The 18,540-nt window shown below is 39.4% G+C and overlaps 1 protein-coding gene across 26 annotated transcripts in view; it reads right to left on the bottom strand.

Annotated features, from left to right (window-relative positions):
- TRPS1 (transcriptional repressor GATA binding 1) overlaps nt 1-18,540 on the bottom strand; it is a 251,565-nt gene that overhangs the window by 183,731 nt on the left and 49,294 nt on the right. For 16 of the 26 annotated variants that reach the window (XM_082721126.1, XM_082721124.1, XM_082721105.1 and 13 more), the window contains one exon: nt 3,887-5,016. In XM_082721126.1, the coding sequence (XP_082577252.1) occupies nt 3,887-5,016 (1,130 nt within the window). The remainder of the gene's footprint in view (nt 1-3,886; nt 5,017-18,540) is intronic. The other 10 variants (XM_082721116.1, XM_082721122.1, XM_082721118.1 and 7 more) reach the window with 1 other exon arrangement.

The following is an 18,540-nucleotide window of genomic DNA, read 5'->3' as shown; positions in this document are numbered from 1 at the left end:
CTAGTTGTTTTGTGAGGAGATAGTACTCCTACTTACTCCAGAAACTAAGTTATAACACAGAAAATTTTAATGAGGAGAATGGTAGGTAATCAATTAAGAGAAGGGGTACACTGTTTAATTAAATAATAAATAATAAAAAGAAAAGAGTGTGGGAAACAAATTCAGGAATAGAACATAGTCAAATGTGAGCTAGCGGTAACCTAAGTAAATATGAAATATTAAGAGAACTGACCAAGTTCTAGTTACTGACTGAATAATGTTTGCAGTTCAACAAAAATTAAACCTGATTCTTCTTGAAAATTCCCACTGAGTGGGGGCGCCTGAGTGGCTCAGTTGGTTAAGCAGCTGCCTTCAGCTCAGGTCATGATCCCAGCGTCCTGGGATCGAGTCCCACATCGGGATCCTTGCTCGGCAGGGAGCCTGCTTCTCCCTCTGCCTCTGCCTGCTTCTCTGTCTGCCTGAGCTCACTCTCGCTCCTCTCTCTATGACAAATAAATAAAATCTTAAAAAAAAAAAAAATTCCCACTGAGTGGACTCTACACCAAGGTTTTCACTGATAAATCTCAATCAACTCTCCTGCTTCTCAGCTGTAGTATTTTTATCGCTACCTGATTTCACATAGTTCATTGATCTTAGCTTCTGCTACCTTTTTACTATACCATAAGTCTTATACATAAAGCACTCAAAAGCTTGGAATATTCCCTAGTTATAATAGAATTATGGAGAAAGTTTCCCAACATGTATAATACAAATAAATATAAATTTAACCAGAAAAATATTCTTGTGATATGATAAATTTGTCCTTTTATACGGTCTTAAAAATGTAGCATGTGGGGAAAATGTTTTGATAGCAGAACAAATTTTCAGCATCCATAGGACTATCTCCTTTCACATACCTAGAACCTCCACTGCTGTTCAACTTTCAGTAGAGTTTCAGAAAGTGTAAGTCTCCATATTAAAAATATTTCTACAAGAACTCATAAACCGATCAGAAAAAAAACTATTCAGTACCTTAATCCAGGACCACATGAATTACAGCAGGTTTTAAAAATAAGTTCATGAGTGGGGCTCTTGGGTGGCTCAGCTGGTTAAGCCTCTGCCTTCAGCTCAGGTCATGATTCTGGGGTCCTGGGATTGAGCCAGGTCTCCGGCTCCCTGCTCAGCAGGGAGTCTGCTTCTCTCTGGCCCTCTGCCCCTCTCCCCCCACTCATGTTCATTTTCTCTCTATAATATATAAATAAAATCTTTATTTATTTTTTACATTGTTTTTTGACAGAGAGAGACACAGCAAGAGAGGGAACACAAGCAGGGGGTGGGGGGAGAAGCAAGCTTCTTGCCGAGCAGGACCACAACCTGAGTACAAGGCAGACACTTAATGACTGAGCCACCCCGTCACCCCATAAATAAAATCTTTTTTTTTTTAAGTGCAGGAGGATTTTAGTGCCCTAGGAACAAGTTCTGCTCAGTTTTCTCATCTAAAAAAAATTCTAAAAGAATGCACAGACAATTGTCGTTTGGTGTGGAGCCCTAAATCTTCCGAAGGGTTTCAAGACCATCTAATAGTCTGAGGTTAAACTGTAACTTCCCATGGAGAGCTTGGCTTATCCTTAACGACTGCAAAGTCAAAAAATCACAGGCACTTCATTTACTTAAAGATATAGTCACTGAGCACTTAATAGCCATCCTGGCACTTCTATAGATATGGCGGTGAAGAAGACGAGACTAGTCTCTTCTCTTGAGAGCTTATTTTCATTACTATGAACTAAAATCTCAAATTTTTCAGTAATATTTTTATTCATACTTTTAGATCCTGGGAGATTTTTTGTTTAACCAAATCGTATAGAAACTCTTTTTCCAGACACATTTTCAAGCAACAGCCTCAGCTTCCTCAAAAAAAGCCACTCATGCAAGTGATCTGGTATCCAGATGTATCAATGTGTATGTGTGTGTGTGTACGCGCACATGTGTGTGGTATGTCGTGGTGTGCCTAATTTCCTCACGATTAAGGAAAGCCTTGTCTTTCAAAAATAGAATGGATCACCTAATTTTTCTACCACCTAACAAATGTATACACATACTAGCAAAGCTCAGGAGGAAGCTAATGTCTGCTAGCCCAGAAATAAATTAGCATGCAGCTAACATCAGAGGAGCCAGAAACACTCACGACGAGTGTGAACACATATTTGATTGCAGGACTGTGTCTTTCCTAGGGCTGACCTTATAAATTAAACAGTGTAAATCTCAAGGAAGTGTTTTCCGAACATTCAGATTCACTGTGAACATTAGGATGCCCTTCAAATTAACATCCAACATTATTAGCCTATTGTTGGACATGAACTGCTTCATTACTGGGGACTGACAAAACACACACACTCATACTGACACACGACTTCTAAAAAGAATGGGAGGAACTGTTCAAAGTCTTGGAACGGGAAAATTAAAATCTGTTTAAAAACTTTAAAATCTTGGGATGGGAAGATTTTTAAACTAGGATGCTGAGTCTACAGAAGGAGAAATATTTAAAAATAGTAAATAAAGCTCTTTACTTTGATTCTTAGAGGCGCAGCAACAAAAAAGCATCTACTAAGCACTAAGTAACCTCTGAACGAGCTGTATTTCCAGGATTTTACTAAACTAATTCCCACTTATACAACCAAGTCTCAGGTTAGATGCTCCTACTTTAGGGAGGCATTTCCTCATCTACAGGATTGGATTTTGTGGTCATTCTCTTCAGTGGTCTCTACTTCATCTGTTGTGACACTTGAACTCATAATGATATGTTAATGACTTTCCTACTAAACTGTAAGTTCCATGTGGGCGCAGAGTAGTTCTGTCCTGTTTTCTCCTTTATCATCAATGCCCGGCACAATGTGTATTCTTGGATTTAATTCGTTAAGGAATGACTGTATAAATGAAATAAAGAGATACATCCTAAACCCATCTTTAGAAAATATGGGCACCTGGGTGGCTCAGTCATTAGGCATCTGCCTTCGGCTCAGGGCATGATCCCAGAGTCCTGGGATTGAGCCCCGCATTGGGCTCTCTGCTCACAGCAGGAGGCCTGTTTCTCCCTCTCCCACTCCCCCTGCTTATGTTCCCTCTCTCGCTGTGAATCTCTCCATCAAACAAATAAAATTAAAAAAAAAAAGAAAATATGAAAGATTAACTGGGAAAAGTAATATTTACAAAAATAATACGATGAAAGTGGGAAAAAAACAGCAACCCATGAATGTATCCTATATCTCTGTTTATGGATCTGTAATAACTGAAGTGGGCTTTCCCCACTCAGAGGAGTGAGCATACAGAAATCCAAAGTCACCTTATCTACAGAATTCTCACCTTCAGATGACTGTTTCCTTACAAAATGAGGATGTTGCTCAATTTTATTTTTTAAAGCCAGAAGAATGTCCAATCTCACGTTAAAAGAAAAATGAGCCTCGTGTTCTCACCCTGACGGATTCCCAGGAGGAACAGAGAAGAGAACACATGAGGACGGCGCCTTCCATGTGGAAGACGCTCCACCAGAAATGAGGGCACGTGGAGGCACCCAGCAAGGACAAAGACATGACTTGTGGTAAATGAGTGAACTCAGCAGCATTACCGTCATCGCTGCAAATTGTAAAATACACTCAGTAAATGGAAGAAAGCAGGTACGAAGCGTAAGAGTAAATGGTCTGAAACAAGCGACCAAATTAAAATCCGTGATTACCACGTCTATAAATCCATAATCTGCAGTTTCACGAATGATCTTTTACGTTTACCTTTCCTGCAACTTCCCCAAGTCACCGCAATCATTCCTGAGGATTCTGGGATCAGCCCTCTGGCTTCTTTGGATCGTTTCCTTTAACATTGCACCCTCCCCACCTCACCCCCTACGATGGCCTACCTGTAGTGTCGGGAAATCTCTTCTTCCACCTGGGTGATGAAATCACATTTGGTACACGAGTGTTCCTTGCTTTCCTTGACAGCCGGCTGCCCGTCCGATCCTTGCAGGTGATTGGCTTCCTGTTTGACCTCCGATGCTTGGGACTCGTGGGAGCTCTCGTAGTGGAAAAGGAGCACATCCACGTCGGGGGTGGAGAAGGAGCACTGGTGGCACTGGTGTTTGACTCGCGAGCTTCCGGCTGCCCCCGGAGACAAGTGCAAAAGCAAGAGTGCACAGTGGGAACAATTACTTTTTCGACAAGCAAACGGGTAAGTAATTTCTCCAAGGTGCTTTTCTGGGCTGCAAAGGCCTCTGGGACAGAAGGGACAGTGTTTAATGGTACATTTATGAATGTTATGGAGCTGCTGATAGTGACGGAGGAGCGGCCCCACTACAATGACGTCGGGGCCGTGGCTTTTGGAGTATCTAAAATCACAGAACTGACAATTATAGCTCGTTACCATATTATCCTCTGCTCCCTTGCTGGAGAAGTCCTTCTTTTTAGCCCCACTAGAGCCCTTGTCTGCCTTGGCCATTGGCTCCCCTTCTGCACTTTTGCCTAGATCATTCTGGTTAATGACAGAGCCCCTGGAAAGCTTATCATTCAACTCTGGATTAAGGCTGCCTGACTGCGCTCCTCCGTGCTGTTTGCCATAATGTTCTAGCAATTTAAGTGAGCTAGATGACTCACAGCTGAAACTACAAAATTTACACCAGTAGTAACTGGTGGCCTCTGTACCATTTTGTCTCGAGGAATCGAGGGGCTTGATGGGCACTGAGTAGCCAACAGGAGTGTCATCTCCCGTCTTGACCGTGATCTTGTCCTGCCACTTTCCCAAGTCTCCAGAATCACTGGATCGAAGTGCAGGGATGGATTTGTTAGAGTTTTTCTCTGAAGGTTTTGCACCCTCAGAGGAGGGGAGAGAAGCTTTGATTTTGTTCGGGTGAGTCTGAAGAAAATGTTGTTCTAGTTCAGTTGAGGAGTTGCCCATGTAAGTGAAATTGCAGAATTTACAGCGGAAGTACTTGGTGTTTCCCTGGCAATCTGGTGTTTTCCGTCCAATGCCAATGAATGTTCCACCCGAAGTGACCTGGTACAGAAGAGATGGATGTTATTTGAAAGGTATCATTCATTTCGTGCTCTCTGTAGGAGGGGGGAGGGGACACTGCCAAGTATTATTCCACATCAAAAAATACAATAGTACTTCTGCTTATTATGAAATCACTTGAATAATCAGAGCCAAAGAAATGCACTCTTCATTTCTCAATAGCTACTCTTTGAGAGGCTCATTATGCTAAACATTTTTGGCCAAAGTAACAGATAAAGATAAGTAATAAGAGGACTATAACTAGCTCAATGGATTTAATAAATACTCTTCTTAAAAAGCCAAGAAAACAATTTTCAAGTAAGTAGGTTTTATACTGTTTCCTTCAAACCACAGGCTTGCAGAAGTATCCAAATCACAGGGGATTTCTTCTCGTGAAGTTAAGGGTTGCTGTCAAAACCAGAGGCAGTTGCTTAGAGATTACTCAATGCAGTCGTTCTCCAAGGAAATCCTCTGTTCAGTTCCTATAGCAATGAAGCCTTGGGCAAAGATGAAGTCTACCTTTTGGGTAAAACAAAGCTGCTAAAATGACCACACAAAACGCCTTATAATTAAAGCCCAAGCAGGCACTATTACACCAAAAACAAAATGAATGCAGTGGATCTGAAGTCTTGGTGAAGAGAGTCTATTGTAAAAAGTTTAAAATGATTTCCAATCCAGGATAAAGGAAAAGAAGAAAACCTTCCAGGGCCTCATCTGATCAAGGCTCTGTCTCAGTGGGTCATGGGGATGGTCAAAGGCCTAAATAAAATAATCCCATCACAGGAATGATCATAGCTCTTCTTTCTATCCGAATTCTAAAACTGTACAGCATTAGGGCAATGAAGGTATTCAAAAGTCACTTTATATAAAATCCTTTCTCCTTCTTCAGTGTGCTCTGCAAAGGGCAGCTTCGCCAAGCGCCACCAATGAGTAGCCAAAATTCCTGGCTTAAAACCGAGTTTTTGATAGAAATGCTCCAAAAAAGGAGAGATTTCCTCTTCTATCAGAGAATTACTGAGTTTTTCTTGCTACCAGATGTAATAGATTAGGCACGTGACATAATCATGTTCTGCCTCCTTCAACAGCTGCTCAGAAATGACATGTGTGATCACTGCTCATATCCAAATCACTCCATGAGAAAAGTCTCAAGCATCTCAAAAATCATTTCAGAGGTTCCACTTAATATGCAAATAATATTCCTTTAGCACACTGAGACACATGTTTGCACCTCTGTTGTACACAACTAAGAATGCCGTCCGTTCTGCCACTTACGGAGAGGCTGTGAGCTTGATCAAAAGACTTAAATCTGTCTGGCCAAGGGCTAATTCAGCTGGGGACACCTATATATTTGTTTTTGGTATTACAGCTCCCGGAAATGTGCATGATCACAATACTTACTGTATATTAAGACAATAATTTGCAAACATCTCTCGCAGATATTAAGACAATAATTTGCAAACATCTCTCGCAGCCTTTAACGAAGGATAACAATGTTTCACTTTGGGTGCTGTCTACACCCACCATGGCAAGAACACAGGCTTCAGTCTGTCCGCAACAGCACGGCATCCTCTAAACAGAAGGGAAAGGAGGGGGCACCCTCCCAGCCAGCAGCCTGGCCATGGGCTGTGTGAGAGATGTCAAAGCCAGACCACATGAGGATACAGCCAATGCACCCTTCTAACCTAGCACTTTAGGGACTAGAACAACTAACAATGTGCCCTGGGACGCCATCATATTGCAAAGTCCCTCCATCTATTTCCCAACTCACTAGAGATGAGGAGAAACCTTATTTCCAAAAACAAAACGAAGCATTTCATCGGGCTTCCATCAATTCTGGTACTTTGTTCAGAAACATCAACTTGAATCAAAAGGGACAAATGCAGAAGTTATAAGCCCTTCTTCTCTAATGCGAGCAAAGCGGGTATACTAAGATTTTCTTGCTTTTGCTACGAAGTTGCTTCAGAATTGTCAATCTTCCTAATATAAAATGTTTTTAACTTCTGCTTATAGAACAGGGATTCCTGAGAAACCACAAGACATCAGCAGTGTGTCTTTGATTTTGCAATCTCCAAGATGCATATTCCATGTCCACACTGAAAGGACTGAACCAGGAGCATTTAGAGTCCTAGGGAATCCCTAAACATAGGGTTTTGAAGTGAACCAAAGTTATTACTAAGATCACAGTATCCCTTCCAGCATTTGACAAAAGCTTTAAGAATAAAAAAAGGCCAGGCTAAAAATGACTACTATCAGATGAAAAGACCATGAAAGAAAGAAGAAAGGTGGTGTGGTAAACAGACAAACAAAACCAAAAACAAAACTGCCTGTGTTGCATTTTGGTTTGGAATTAACTAAGTTACCACTGCAAACCTCATTAAATCTTTTAAGTCCCTGGTATCTGGTGTCTACAGGGTGTGTTTTTTACCCAGGGAAAGCCAGTCAGCTTCACTATTTAAGATTATTATTTAAGATGCTCTTTCAAAAACCACCCAAGTAAGCAAACGAAAACAGAAGGATCTCAACTAATGACAAGAACAATAATATTGACACTTCTATAAGGTTATCTGTTTACCTTCTTGGTAAATAGCAATAAATCATATTAGCTTTATACTACTTAAAGCTCGTATAGCTAGCTTAAAGCTAGTTTTGTATTACTTAAAGCTAGTATAGACATTCAAAAATATGTAAAAAATTATTAAAAGCCAACTGTGGGAAACATTAGTACTTAGTGTTCTATTCCTTTGCTCTTTCAAAAAGATTTAAAGGCTACCCTTGTGACCATATTTATACATTCCTTTAAAAAGATGGAATTTTAAGTCAAGATGAAACAAACTGATGTATATCATTTAAATGCCATTCTAAAATAAAATATAATTTATTATTCTAGAAGACCATACCTAAGACTGCTGACCATATCTATTTTATTTTAATGACACATAAATGTTAACTTGAAACAATTCTTTCCTAGGTTAAATACAGACAGCAAGAACAATTATACAAAATAAGTGTGTTTGCAGCAACAGTCTCTTCAATCTTATGGCCAGGAAACAGCAGCTACACGTTCAGAGAATTATCTCAAACTTTTCAAATGGTTGAACCCAGCAAGGAGTAGGGGAGGGGAAAAAAAAAACCTTACCATTCCCTAGCTATAATTAGACTAAAAAAGAGATCACAAAAAGAATAAAGAGTGTAAGTTTCAATCTTTTTTCCTTTTGCTAACAAGAATTATAATTATAGCCTGTTAATCCGGCCATTCCTTCGACACAGATATCCATACTTTAAAATTTCCATTAAACTGTAAGTTCTGTTTGGACCGAAGATTATACCTATTCACTCATTTAATTAGCAGCTACTGAGTATTTAGTTTGTGCCAGTCTCTGGAATAGGTGTTGGAACAACAGTGAGCAAGCTAGACCACACCTTTGCCTTCAAATTACTGATAGTTGAAGATATAGATTTGTAGCTAATAGTATTAATCTTTACTTGGACTTCTTTGCTCCCAGCGGAAGTTCCAGAAGTTCAAGTCTGTGCAAAAACACACTATTCAACCCCCTGGCATCTCAATCTCCTCAACTTTATGGACAAAAACAACAGCGTACACCTGGCCATCTTTGGGATTATTGTGAGATCAAGGGGGAGAATGTAGCTGAAATTGATCTGTAAACTCAAGATCAGTGCTGTCCAACAAAACTTTCTGAGACAATGGAAATGTTCCACAGTCCACCAACAGGGTAGCTGCAGGTCACATGTGGGTGGGTACTGGACACTTGAAATAGGGCTAGTGCAACTGAGGGACTGATTTAAATAATTTTTATTGATTTTCATTAATTTAATTTGAATTTGCTGAAATTTAAATAGCCACATGAAGCTAGCATATGCCTGTCAGCCAGCATTCTCTAACAGTACGATTCCCATAAAGGGGATTATTATTTAATAAAATGGAATACCTAATCTAATTTCTCCTGCTAATGGGATGAAAAGGCTAAACAGTGAGGACATGGTGAAGTCATTCACTGACAAAACTCATAAGCTTGTCACTCTTAGTGTTCTTAGCTGTAAATGAAAAGGTTCGATTCTGTTGCTACTAAGCTAATGTTTCTGTTCGACTTCCTTCATAGACCGAAGGAATGATATTTTATTCATCCTTGGAAGTAAGCAGGGGCTCAATACACTTGGGTTGAATGAATGAAGTTATTGTGAGAGATGCAAGCACACATGAAAATTTTTCACCCAGGGCCCTGAATTGCGTGGGATGAAAACATGACTGTAATTCACACACCCCCTCCCCCTTTATTGACTCAACCAGACGAATCTGGGCTTCTTCAAAAAACTGAACAAAATGCATCTTTCACCCAAAAACAAACAACTATGGAGGCATTTGTTTGTGAATCATAGATAAATAGGAACACCTGACATACCTATTAAAGGCATGAAAAAGAACAGAGTTGAAGTTGTTTTTCACGGATATGGTGGCTTTTTATTCTATTTTAAACTTAGTTTTAAAAACTATTCCTTCTGGGGCGCCTGGGTGGCTCAGTGGGTTAAGCCTCTGCCTTCAGCTCAGGTCATGATCTCAGGGTCCTGGGATCAAGCCCCGCATCGGGCTCTCTGCTCAGCAGGGAGCTTGCTTCCTCCTCTCTCTGCCTGCCTCTCTGCCTACTTGTGATCTCTCTCTCTCTCTCTCTCTCTGTCAAATAAATAAATTTTTAAAAATCTTTAAAAAAAATAAATAATTAAAAATAAAAAATAAAAACTATTCCTTCTATATAAGTATGTCTCATGGCTTTTGTTTCTGATTTATTTACATATGTCTTTTCACAAAAATGTTTCACTGTAGAAATTAAAAATATAAAGGGCTGACTTTTTGCAAGGTCTTTAACCTTAATTCATTTACTTCCTTCTAATAATATGGAACAAAAACTGGTAAGAGTAATATCTAAAAGAATATGTCAAAGGAAAAGATTTTTTTTTTTGAAGCCTCAGAACTCTTGAAATGACACTTCAGGCCATGTAGTTCTTGTCAGGGGAACAAAAAGGGTTGTTTGAACTAAATACAAATTCTTCCTCAGATGTGGTTCATTTTCAAGTGCTATAATTGATAGCAACAGAGACAATTAGGAGGGTACTAATTTAAGGGGACTTGAGGTTATGGGCTGATAGTCAAAACAGTAAAACCTTCACTTAATAAAAAGCTAAGTTGCTCAAAATCACTGCTCAGAGACTGCAGTTACAAATAGCTTGAAGAAATCTGTCAGGGCCGATCTTGGCTGAAAATAACGAGAGGCAGAATTACTGTGCTCGTCCACGCAGGGAGTGTTTCCGCATTGTGAGTGCTTCACAAAACAGTGTGGAAGAGGAGCGTGCCACTGTGATGAGCGTTTGGTGGCTAGTTTAGACAGTTCAATAACAAATCTACCTGGACAGTGATCTTCTCAGTCCCTTGCCATCACACCCTGTCCCTGGCATTGCTGGAGTCACCACCATATTCCTATAAACATCCTTTTCCACAAAGTAAGTCAAAAATCCAAAAAATTTTTTTGAATTATAACAACCAACAATTTTTTGTGTGTGTGGCGGGGGGGGGGGCAAAACTTAAACTGGTACAAGGGACAATTTTAAGGGTAAAGTCCTGCATATATTAAATTATGCATATTTTTATTATCAGCTTTTTGGATTACAGCCATCAATAGTCTACCCCAACTGGTTTTCTCACTTCACCCAGCAAAATGCCGACCTGAGTGTCTAGGGTTATTTGGTATCTGGGCTGACGGAATACCAATAAATCTTAAAGTCAGCCTCAAGAATTTGGGGGAAAAATGTTTTGTGGGGAAAAGTGCAAAACACAACAAAAAATGCAAGGCAAGTAGATTATAAAGCTGAGTGCATTATCCACAGAACTCTTCTGCATCTGACCCAACTTTGCCACAGGCTCAGAAGGGAAACAGAGAAGAACTAAGTGTTCTAAAGAGTGTCTTAAATGGGAAAAACAAGAGTGTGGAATCACTGTGTGACATCCTTCCTCTAGGGAAGGGTGCTTTGTTGCATGCCTACTTTGTGCTAATCATAGATGATCCACAGAGAAGTGATGGAGTCCAAAACCCCAGCATGTCAGTGGTCTGGGGCAGAAAGCTCACAAGCAAACAGATGACAACAGCGGAGGGCGAGCTTCTGCTGGAAGGTACCAAGTTCCAGGACAACACAGAGGAAGAGAACCTAAGCCACACTGACAGGTCGGCAAAGGCCTTCGGAAGGAGGTCACAACCGAGCTGTGGACTCAGGAACTCAAAGACAGTGACTGCAGAAAGGCTTTTCAGGTACAGGAAACAAAGTGAGTAAAGCACAAGACAGTGAAACAGAGCAAGCTGCTAAGGAACCCTGAAGGGAGACCGGGGGTGAGAGAGAATTTGGAAAAGCGATGTCTTATTGGAGAGAAAGAGTTCTACTGAATGACACAAGTATAATGAAAATTATACACATTTTATAGAAAGTAGAGCTATCCTTCCTACAAAAGGAAGGATGTGGCTCCATAAGTAGAATTTAAAAAAAAAAAAAATCAAAGAAGGAAAGGACGGGAGGCAGGACAAGAGGGAGGAAGGGAAGGAGAGGAGGAGGAAGCAAGAAGAAAAGAGAAAGGAAAAGGACAGGAGGGGAGGGCTGCAGGAAGGGGGGAGGGGGAGGCAACAGCATGAGAGAAAGGAAGAGAATGGAAGGGATCAGAAAGAGAAAAGAAGTAACTAAAGAAACCACTAAGAATTTCCTAAGTAAACATGAAGGGTGGGGGCCATAAAAGCGTAAAGCATGAAGCAAACTTCTCAACGGTTTGGGGGGAGACACACACATCAGAAAAAAATCCAGGGTAACCGTAGCATTTCCAGCCCTGCCAACTTGGAAATGGGAGTACAGAACAAGGGAGGGGGGGAGCCGTTAGGGGAGGAGCTAACAACTTGAGCTTTCTGCACGTTGGCTTGGAGGGGCTGGTGGGACATCATGGTGAAGCCACCCATCAGCTGGAAAAACAGGTCTTAAAACAAATCGCTGTTGATTGTAAGATCCCCAAATATGCTACTGGACTCATGAAAGAAGTCAGGTCTCTTTAGTCTGACATCAGCGGGTCATTGAAGTATTAAAGGGTAAGCAGGGTAAGCCAGAGACAAGCATTTCTCAAGTCCCTCCCTGCAGCTCCACCCCTCATGTTCAAGATCCCGGGAGGCCACACAGCGGAGCTGGAGCATGGTTGGAGTATGCCTTACGTGTCCCTGAGACACTCTAAAGGCGTTCTGAGGTCTTCTCTCCCCGTCCTGTACTTATTGGCAGGCAAAGAATAAAATGTTAATTACAAAGCCATGGAGAATATAAATGGAAGCTGGATGTATCTAATACTTAACCTTCATAGAAAAACCAACACCAAGGGGCACCCACTGGGTGGCTCAGTGGGTTAATCCTATGCCTTCGGCTCAGGTTATGATCTCAGGGTGCTGGGATCAAGCCCCCAATCAGGCTCTAGCCCCCAGTCAGGCTTTCTGCTCAGCAAGGAGCCTGCTTCCCCCTCTCTCTCTGCCTGCATCTCTGCCTACTTGTGATATCTCTCTCTCTGTGTCAAATAAGTAAAGTCTTTAAAAAAAAGAAAGAAAGAAAGAAAGAAAGAAAGAAAGAAAGAAAGAAAGAAAGAAAAACCAACCCTAAGATTGTGCCTGGTAACCAGAAGAGAAGATTACAAGTCCATCGCCATTTATTAAATCATAAATCCCTAAAACAAAGTCCTCCAAATGAGGGGAATATAAACTAGATCAAATAAATGGATAAAATGTCACTTCATTTGGGGATAAAACTGCCTCCTTAATTGATTAAATCAAAATCTGGTTCTTCCTCGCTTTATCAGAACTAGTTTCGGTAGCAAAAGTACCAGTGAAAATGAATCACCCGTAATTAAAAAGAAAAGACAAATCAGTAAAATTAATTTTATTTTCAATGATTTCAATAATGAGCCTAGTGAGTTCAAATATGGCGACACTACAGTGCAGGGACTGGAGAAGAAACAATCTCCAAGAAACCACTAAGGACCCCAAATTCAACACGATTCAGAGTACACATCAAAGAGCCCCCGTGTACCAGCTTTGTAAGTCCTTCCCTACGAACAGCTGGCCCATCTTCCATTGCTTTGTTAGTTGAAGTAAACTCAACCCCGTATTTGGGAAGGTCATATGCCATAATTGTTGTGAAGACTGGTTTTGTAGACAGAGCTCCGAGTTCGGTTGGGGTTCACAGTACATGCAAAGGAGAGACTCTGAAGGCATTCTGCTTCTTCTCTGCCTCACACCCATTCAGTACTCACTAACAGGCAAGCATCTCATTTACCCCCACCCTTGCATACCTCTGTGACCTTGAGCAGGTTACTTTAATTCCTCTACACCTGCTTCCTCATTTAAAAAAAAAATGGACATAATAGTAATGTCTACTTCAAGGGTTTTTATGAAGAGAAGTTAAGTAATACACATAAATAGCTTAGCTCTACCTATGCCCATAAGAAATCCTTTATAAATGTTAGCTGTTGTCAGAAGTGAATCCAAAATTGGAAGAAAACCCCAAAAGGTATGTACAATTTTGGTCATATAAGCTATAGATGAAAAAAGTATGGATCAAATTACAAGCAATATAGAAAAATAAATTTTACATTTGACTTCCAATTTCAATAAAGCAAGGTCTTTTCTGATATTCTGAAAATGCCCAACACTTATTTCAAATTTTAAAACCAGATGATGAAGAAATCAAGAGGTCTGCGGTCTAATGATTCTCAGAAACAGACTCCACGAAGGGAATCAGAAAATGAAAGGGAACTACTCCCTCCAAACTTTCCTGGGGTTAGACCCAGCTTATGGATCTGTGTTTCCAACAGCTGTGTGGACGCTGTAATTATAATGACCCAAGAAACAAAATGCACTGACTAAGCTGCTGACTTGATACGGTTAGCTGAGCAGGCCATTTGAGGCTAATTTTTTTAAACTTTTAAAAACATTTTTATTAAGAGTTAAGTAATGCTACATTTGATTAGATGCACTAATCACCATGATTTCTTCTAAACACTGCCTAGAGAGAGATACGGATATTCAACAAAGTGATACATTTTCTTTAAACGATAGCAGATAAGTCAAAAATCCTAGAGAGGTCAACATGTATCATACTGACTGACCCTCATGTAACAACACCATGGAGATTTCACCAACAGGCAGGGAGTGAAGATGGTCAAACTATTCTCCTCCACTGGGATGGCTAACACTGTCCAGCTCGGTCATCTCCATGATGAAAATGACCTGGTAAATGCCAGAACTTCACTTTGCTTGATGGCCTTAGGGTGAGCATATGTTTTATTTTGCACACTTTATTACCTGTTAAAGAGACACAGACCTGAAAGCTAGGAAGGCTTCATTTGACAAACATTCTGTACTCTATAGACAGTCTGAAGCGATTCAAGTCTCATTCACCAGTTGTTCTCAAGTGCAACTGTTCTCAACTCAGAAAAACAAAAAAACAAAACCTGCTAAGATCTACAACTTCCCTCCTCCACCAGATCAAAGCAAACTCCAAGGCAAAAAAATAAATATTTGGAAGTAAAATTCAGGAAAAGTCAAAATAAACCAAAATGAGATTAATGTTCTCCGATTTTTTTTTCCCCAGACCAAGCTATTAACCCCCTGTTCAAACGAGTGTCCTGGCTTATGTTAAGGACCTAAAAAGCTCATAGAGTTAAATATGTTGAAAATACAAATACAAAGGATGACTTCCTATCTCTAAAATCTGTTCTTCCTGCTTCAATGTGACATATTGTGCAACTCTGATAAAAATATTTACAGAACAGAAATGTAATGCTCCTAGCTCAAACACAAGACAGTAACTGCTAAGTGAATAGTGAGATTTTTTTCTATTATCCTCAAATTTCATGAAAGGCCAAAATAAATCTAAGAACTGGAATCCCTTAGCTATGGAAGTCCTGAACAATGCCGTATACTAATAGGGAAAGGCAACATGGACATAGTGAGCATTTATAAACTTGTAGTAGGTTTAAACACTTTCCCGTGGGAAGCACATCTTGACTGGACTCTGACTTTTATAACCTGATCTAAGGGCTCAGAGCTCCCCCATAAAGATGATGCAAATGCCCTAATACATAGCACATTAAGGCCTAATGAAACAGCAAAGTTGGTGTTTAACAACTCAGGCCTCCATTCAGCAATGGTTTAAATATAAGCATAATAAAGCAGATTAAAAAGAAAGAAGCTGTAATTACTTTTTTGAAGAGCTCAATCTCTTGTCCTATTATTGGTCTACATGTGAGCCTCAAAGTCTGGCAATACTGGCAATAAAAATTACATGAAGGGCTTCCCAATCATCTCACATCCATTATTTTAAAAAATGTAAGCGTAACAATTGATAAAACACACAGGTAACATTTAAAATTGAGAAGCTAACACCCCAGGCAAGTTAAATAGATCTAAGCTGGCCATTGCATCTTTTCTGGTTTTTCTTGCTAAAGAATTGGCATCCCTTCTGATTTCAGGGCTGGGCATGCTACCTCAAGGTATTGGGGGTGGTGGGGGCAGGGGGTGGTGGTGTGGAAGTTTGAATTCAACACACAGGGAACCCCGACCTGGTTTTATGATGCCCCTTTAAAGTGACCTGCATTACCCAATTGGGGCTCTAGCTAACTCTGCAGTATAAAGAAACCTTGTTTTTTGACACTATTTTTTAGAAATATGTAATTCTTTGACTTCCTTATTTGTAAAAAAATTTACACAGAAGTGAATACTGTCAGCACAAGTATGTCTAAACTTCCAATTATTCCCACAAATACATGTCAAATAATCTAGACTTGCAACTGGAAATTTTAGCATTTGTTTAAATTATTTCTTTTTCCCAACTGTCTATCTCATGTTTGCAACCAAGTCAGTTTAAATTATATAAAACCATCCATGTCGAACCAAAATAGAGATCAAAGCCACGGAGTTCTTAAGTCCTCTCCTTCTGGCTTCTGTTCCTTTTTTCTTGGTCAAAAATGTCATAAATCTATCATTAACCACCAACTGTCCTGAATGTTAAAAAAAAAAAAAACAAAACCCTAGTTTAATTGAAAAAGATTAATGAATTGGTCATCTATTACCTCAATTAGCTTATAGATTTATATAAATAACTCCTGAAATTGGCTGATTATTGGTCTGTAATGCTCATATTTACTAACATCTTTTTATCAGAATACACACAGCCATTAACCTCCTACCCATTTGTGACAGAACCGCGTTAAAGAAATTCTACAGTCAGCATTTTCTCCTGCACAGCCTTTAGTCCCCACACAGTTCAAGAGCCAAAGAAAGAAATCTCTCAAACGGCATTTCAGCACACAAACACGTGTGGGTAAAAAGGGGAATTTCAGATGTGTTTTTATTCAGCTTATGTGCACAGAGAAGTTGTCCACTACTTATTTCAGCATAAAAATATTACTAAGTTACTTATCTTCAGACATTTTTCTGCATCAACATCTCGTGCTTGGGCCAAATACTTAAGATCAGCATTTGGCCCCAAAGTTACCTTTAGTGCTCTATTCCTAAATCGAACCAAGTTAACTCTCTTTAGGTTTGTTTCTATATCTAATTGTTTCTTTGAAATAATCATCTGCTTTTTTCTAGACTGCTTTTTTTTTTCCTATTTTTTAGCCTTATTATTTCTCTGGGAAAAAAAAAAAAATTGATCTTAATAAGATTATCTTCCTGCTTGCTATTTCCTACCACTTTCTGTCTTCTTTACTACAGCACTTGGTAGGCAGCCTAGTCTCAGATCAGCTGTTTTATTTCTCCTCTATTAGTTCAAACTCAGCTCACACATCTGTTTTATTTCTAAAATCACTGCCCAGGAAAAGTGTCCAGCTCATTCTACCCAAACATAAACTTTACTATAAATAACTAAGAACTTAACAAATAACTGTTTGGGGGAAATGGAAGTGTGTTTAAAAAATCTGAATTCTTCCCAACCATCGGCCTCTAGTAATCTCGATTTTAAAGTCTTCCTGACAGCGCAGATCAGCTTCCCTCAGAAGTTGTCCCCAGAGTGAACAAACCGAAAGTCCTGCCGGAAATCCAGGTATTAACATCATATTACTTGCTAATTATAAAACACCATTTCACATACTGACATTATTCACTTCTAACCCTTTTATCTAAAACACGTATTTGCTTTCCAATCATGGTCTGACAGCAGAGTGTATCTGACATAAGACAGTGAAATGATCTTTAATAAGACAGCAGTTCAAAGCATGCAGCTTTCATGCATAATAACTATGTTGGCTTAATTTGCTGCTCCACAGAAATAATTCTATTTGTGGAAATTCACAAAGTAAGATGGAATTTTTAAGAGAGCTCTACAAAGATGAAGCTGGCTTTTTAAGAGTTCTTTCTATCTCCCTTAAAGTGATAAGATTGCAGTTCTGACATTTTTAAAGGCCTGGAAATTTCTCCTCTGATTCTTTTTACAAGGACTGCAAAATATGTTCACTACCTGTTATTTATAATTCCTTTGCCTGCCTTTCTTAACTGGCACCAGGTCAACAGAGAGGTCTACAGCAAATGTGCCAGAGCTATTGAATTGATAAAAATGACTGATATTTTAAGGGATTGGGGAGGTCAAATAAGTATGATGTAATTTCATTAGTTCTCTGGTACTTCTTCTAATCATTCCTAAAGAAGGTTAATATTACACCTAATATGTTTTGAAATCCCCTGGCCAAATAATACAATAAAAATCTACAGACTGTAACAGAAAGTAATATACTTTCTCAAGCTGACCATGAGCTTCGACTATGCTAAAACTGCCAAAATGAAACGAATACATTTCTTTAGAGTCAGTTCTGCACTTCATTCTATTTGAAATGGTAGATTTTTTTTTTTATTTCACATATGCCACACACTAAAGACAGAAGAGTAGATCAAAAAGGTATGTCACTTTTAATAAAACCAGAAATCTAAATTACTGCTAAATGCTTTCATAAATGACTATTTTCCCTAAATGCAGAAAAGAATGCTTGACTGGCCTGCACCAAGGTCATTCTGGTGTCCCTAGTACTTACAATCACATGGACTTCTTTATAATCAATGTAAACTTTTATTTCCAAATTTTCATATGCAATTATGTTCCTTTTTCTGGAGTTTATCTCAACTCTCAGTATGACCCAAATCTAGTCCAGTTAGATGTCAGGCTGAATATAAAAACCAAATCCTAATGCCAGGTCCAGGAAAGATCCTCACTGAAGGAAAGAGGACAGCGAAAGATTTCTAGTCTAAAACTAGAACAAAGCATAAACTACCATCATGTGGAACCATAAAGATTAGTGCCATTTTTGGAAGACTGGGAAAACATCAAATTACCATGAAATATTTCCAGAAATATGAAGCCTAGCTAATCCCATGAAAAGACTTTTCCCAACCTAGTAGAAATACTGAGATTATTTTCCATGATAACAGATGAAAGATGCCTCTGATTACACAT

This window comes from Mustela nivalis, assembly GCF_964662115.1.
Source record: "Mustela nivalis genome assembly, chromosome: 2".
Classification (NCBI taxonomy): Eukaryota; Metazoa; Chordata; class Mammalia; order Carnivora; family Mustelidae; genus Mustela; species Mustela nivalis.
Note: the sequence above shows the minus strand (reverse complement) of the source record. Positions and strands in the feature narration are given on the sequence as shown.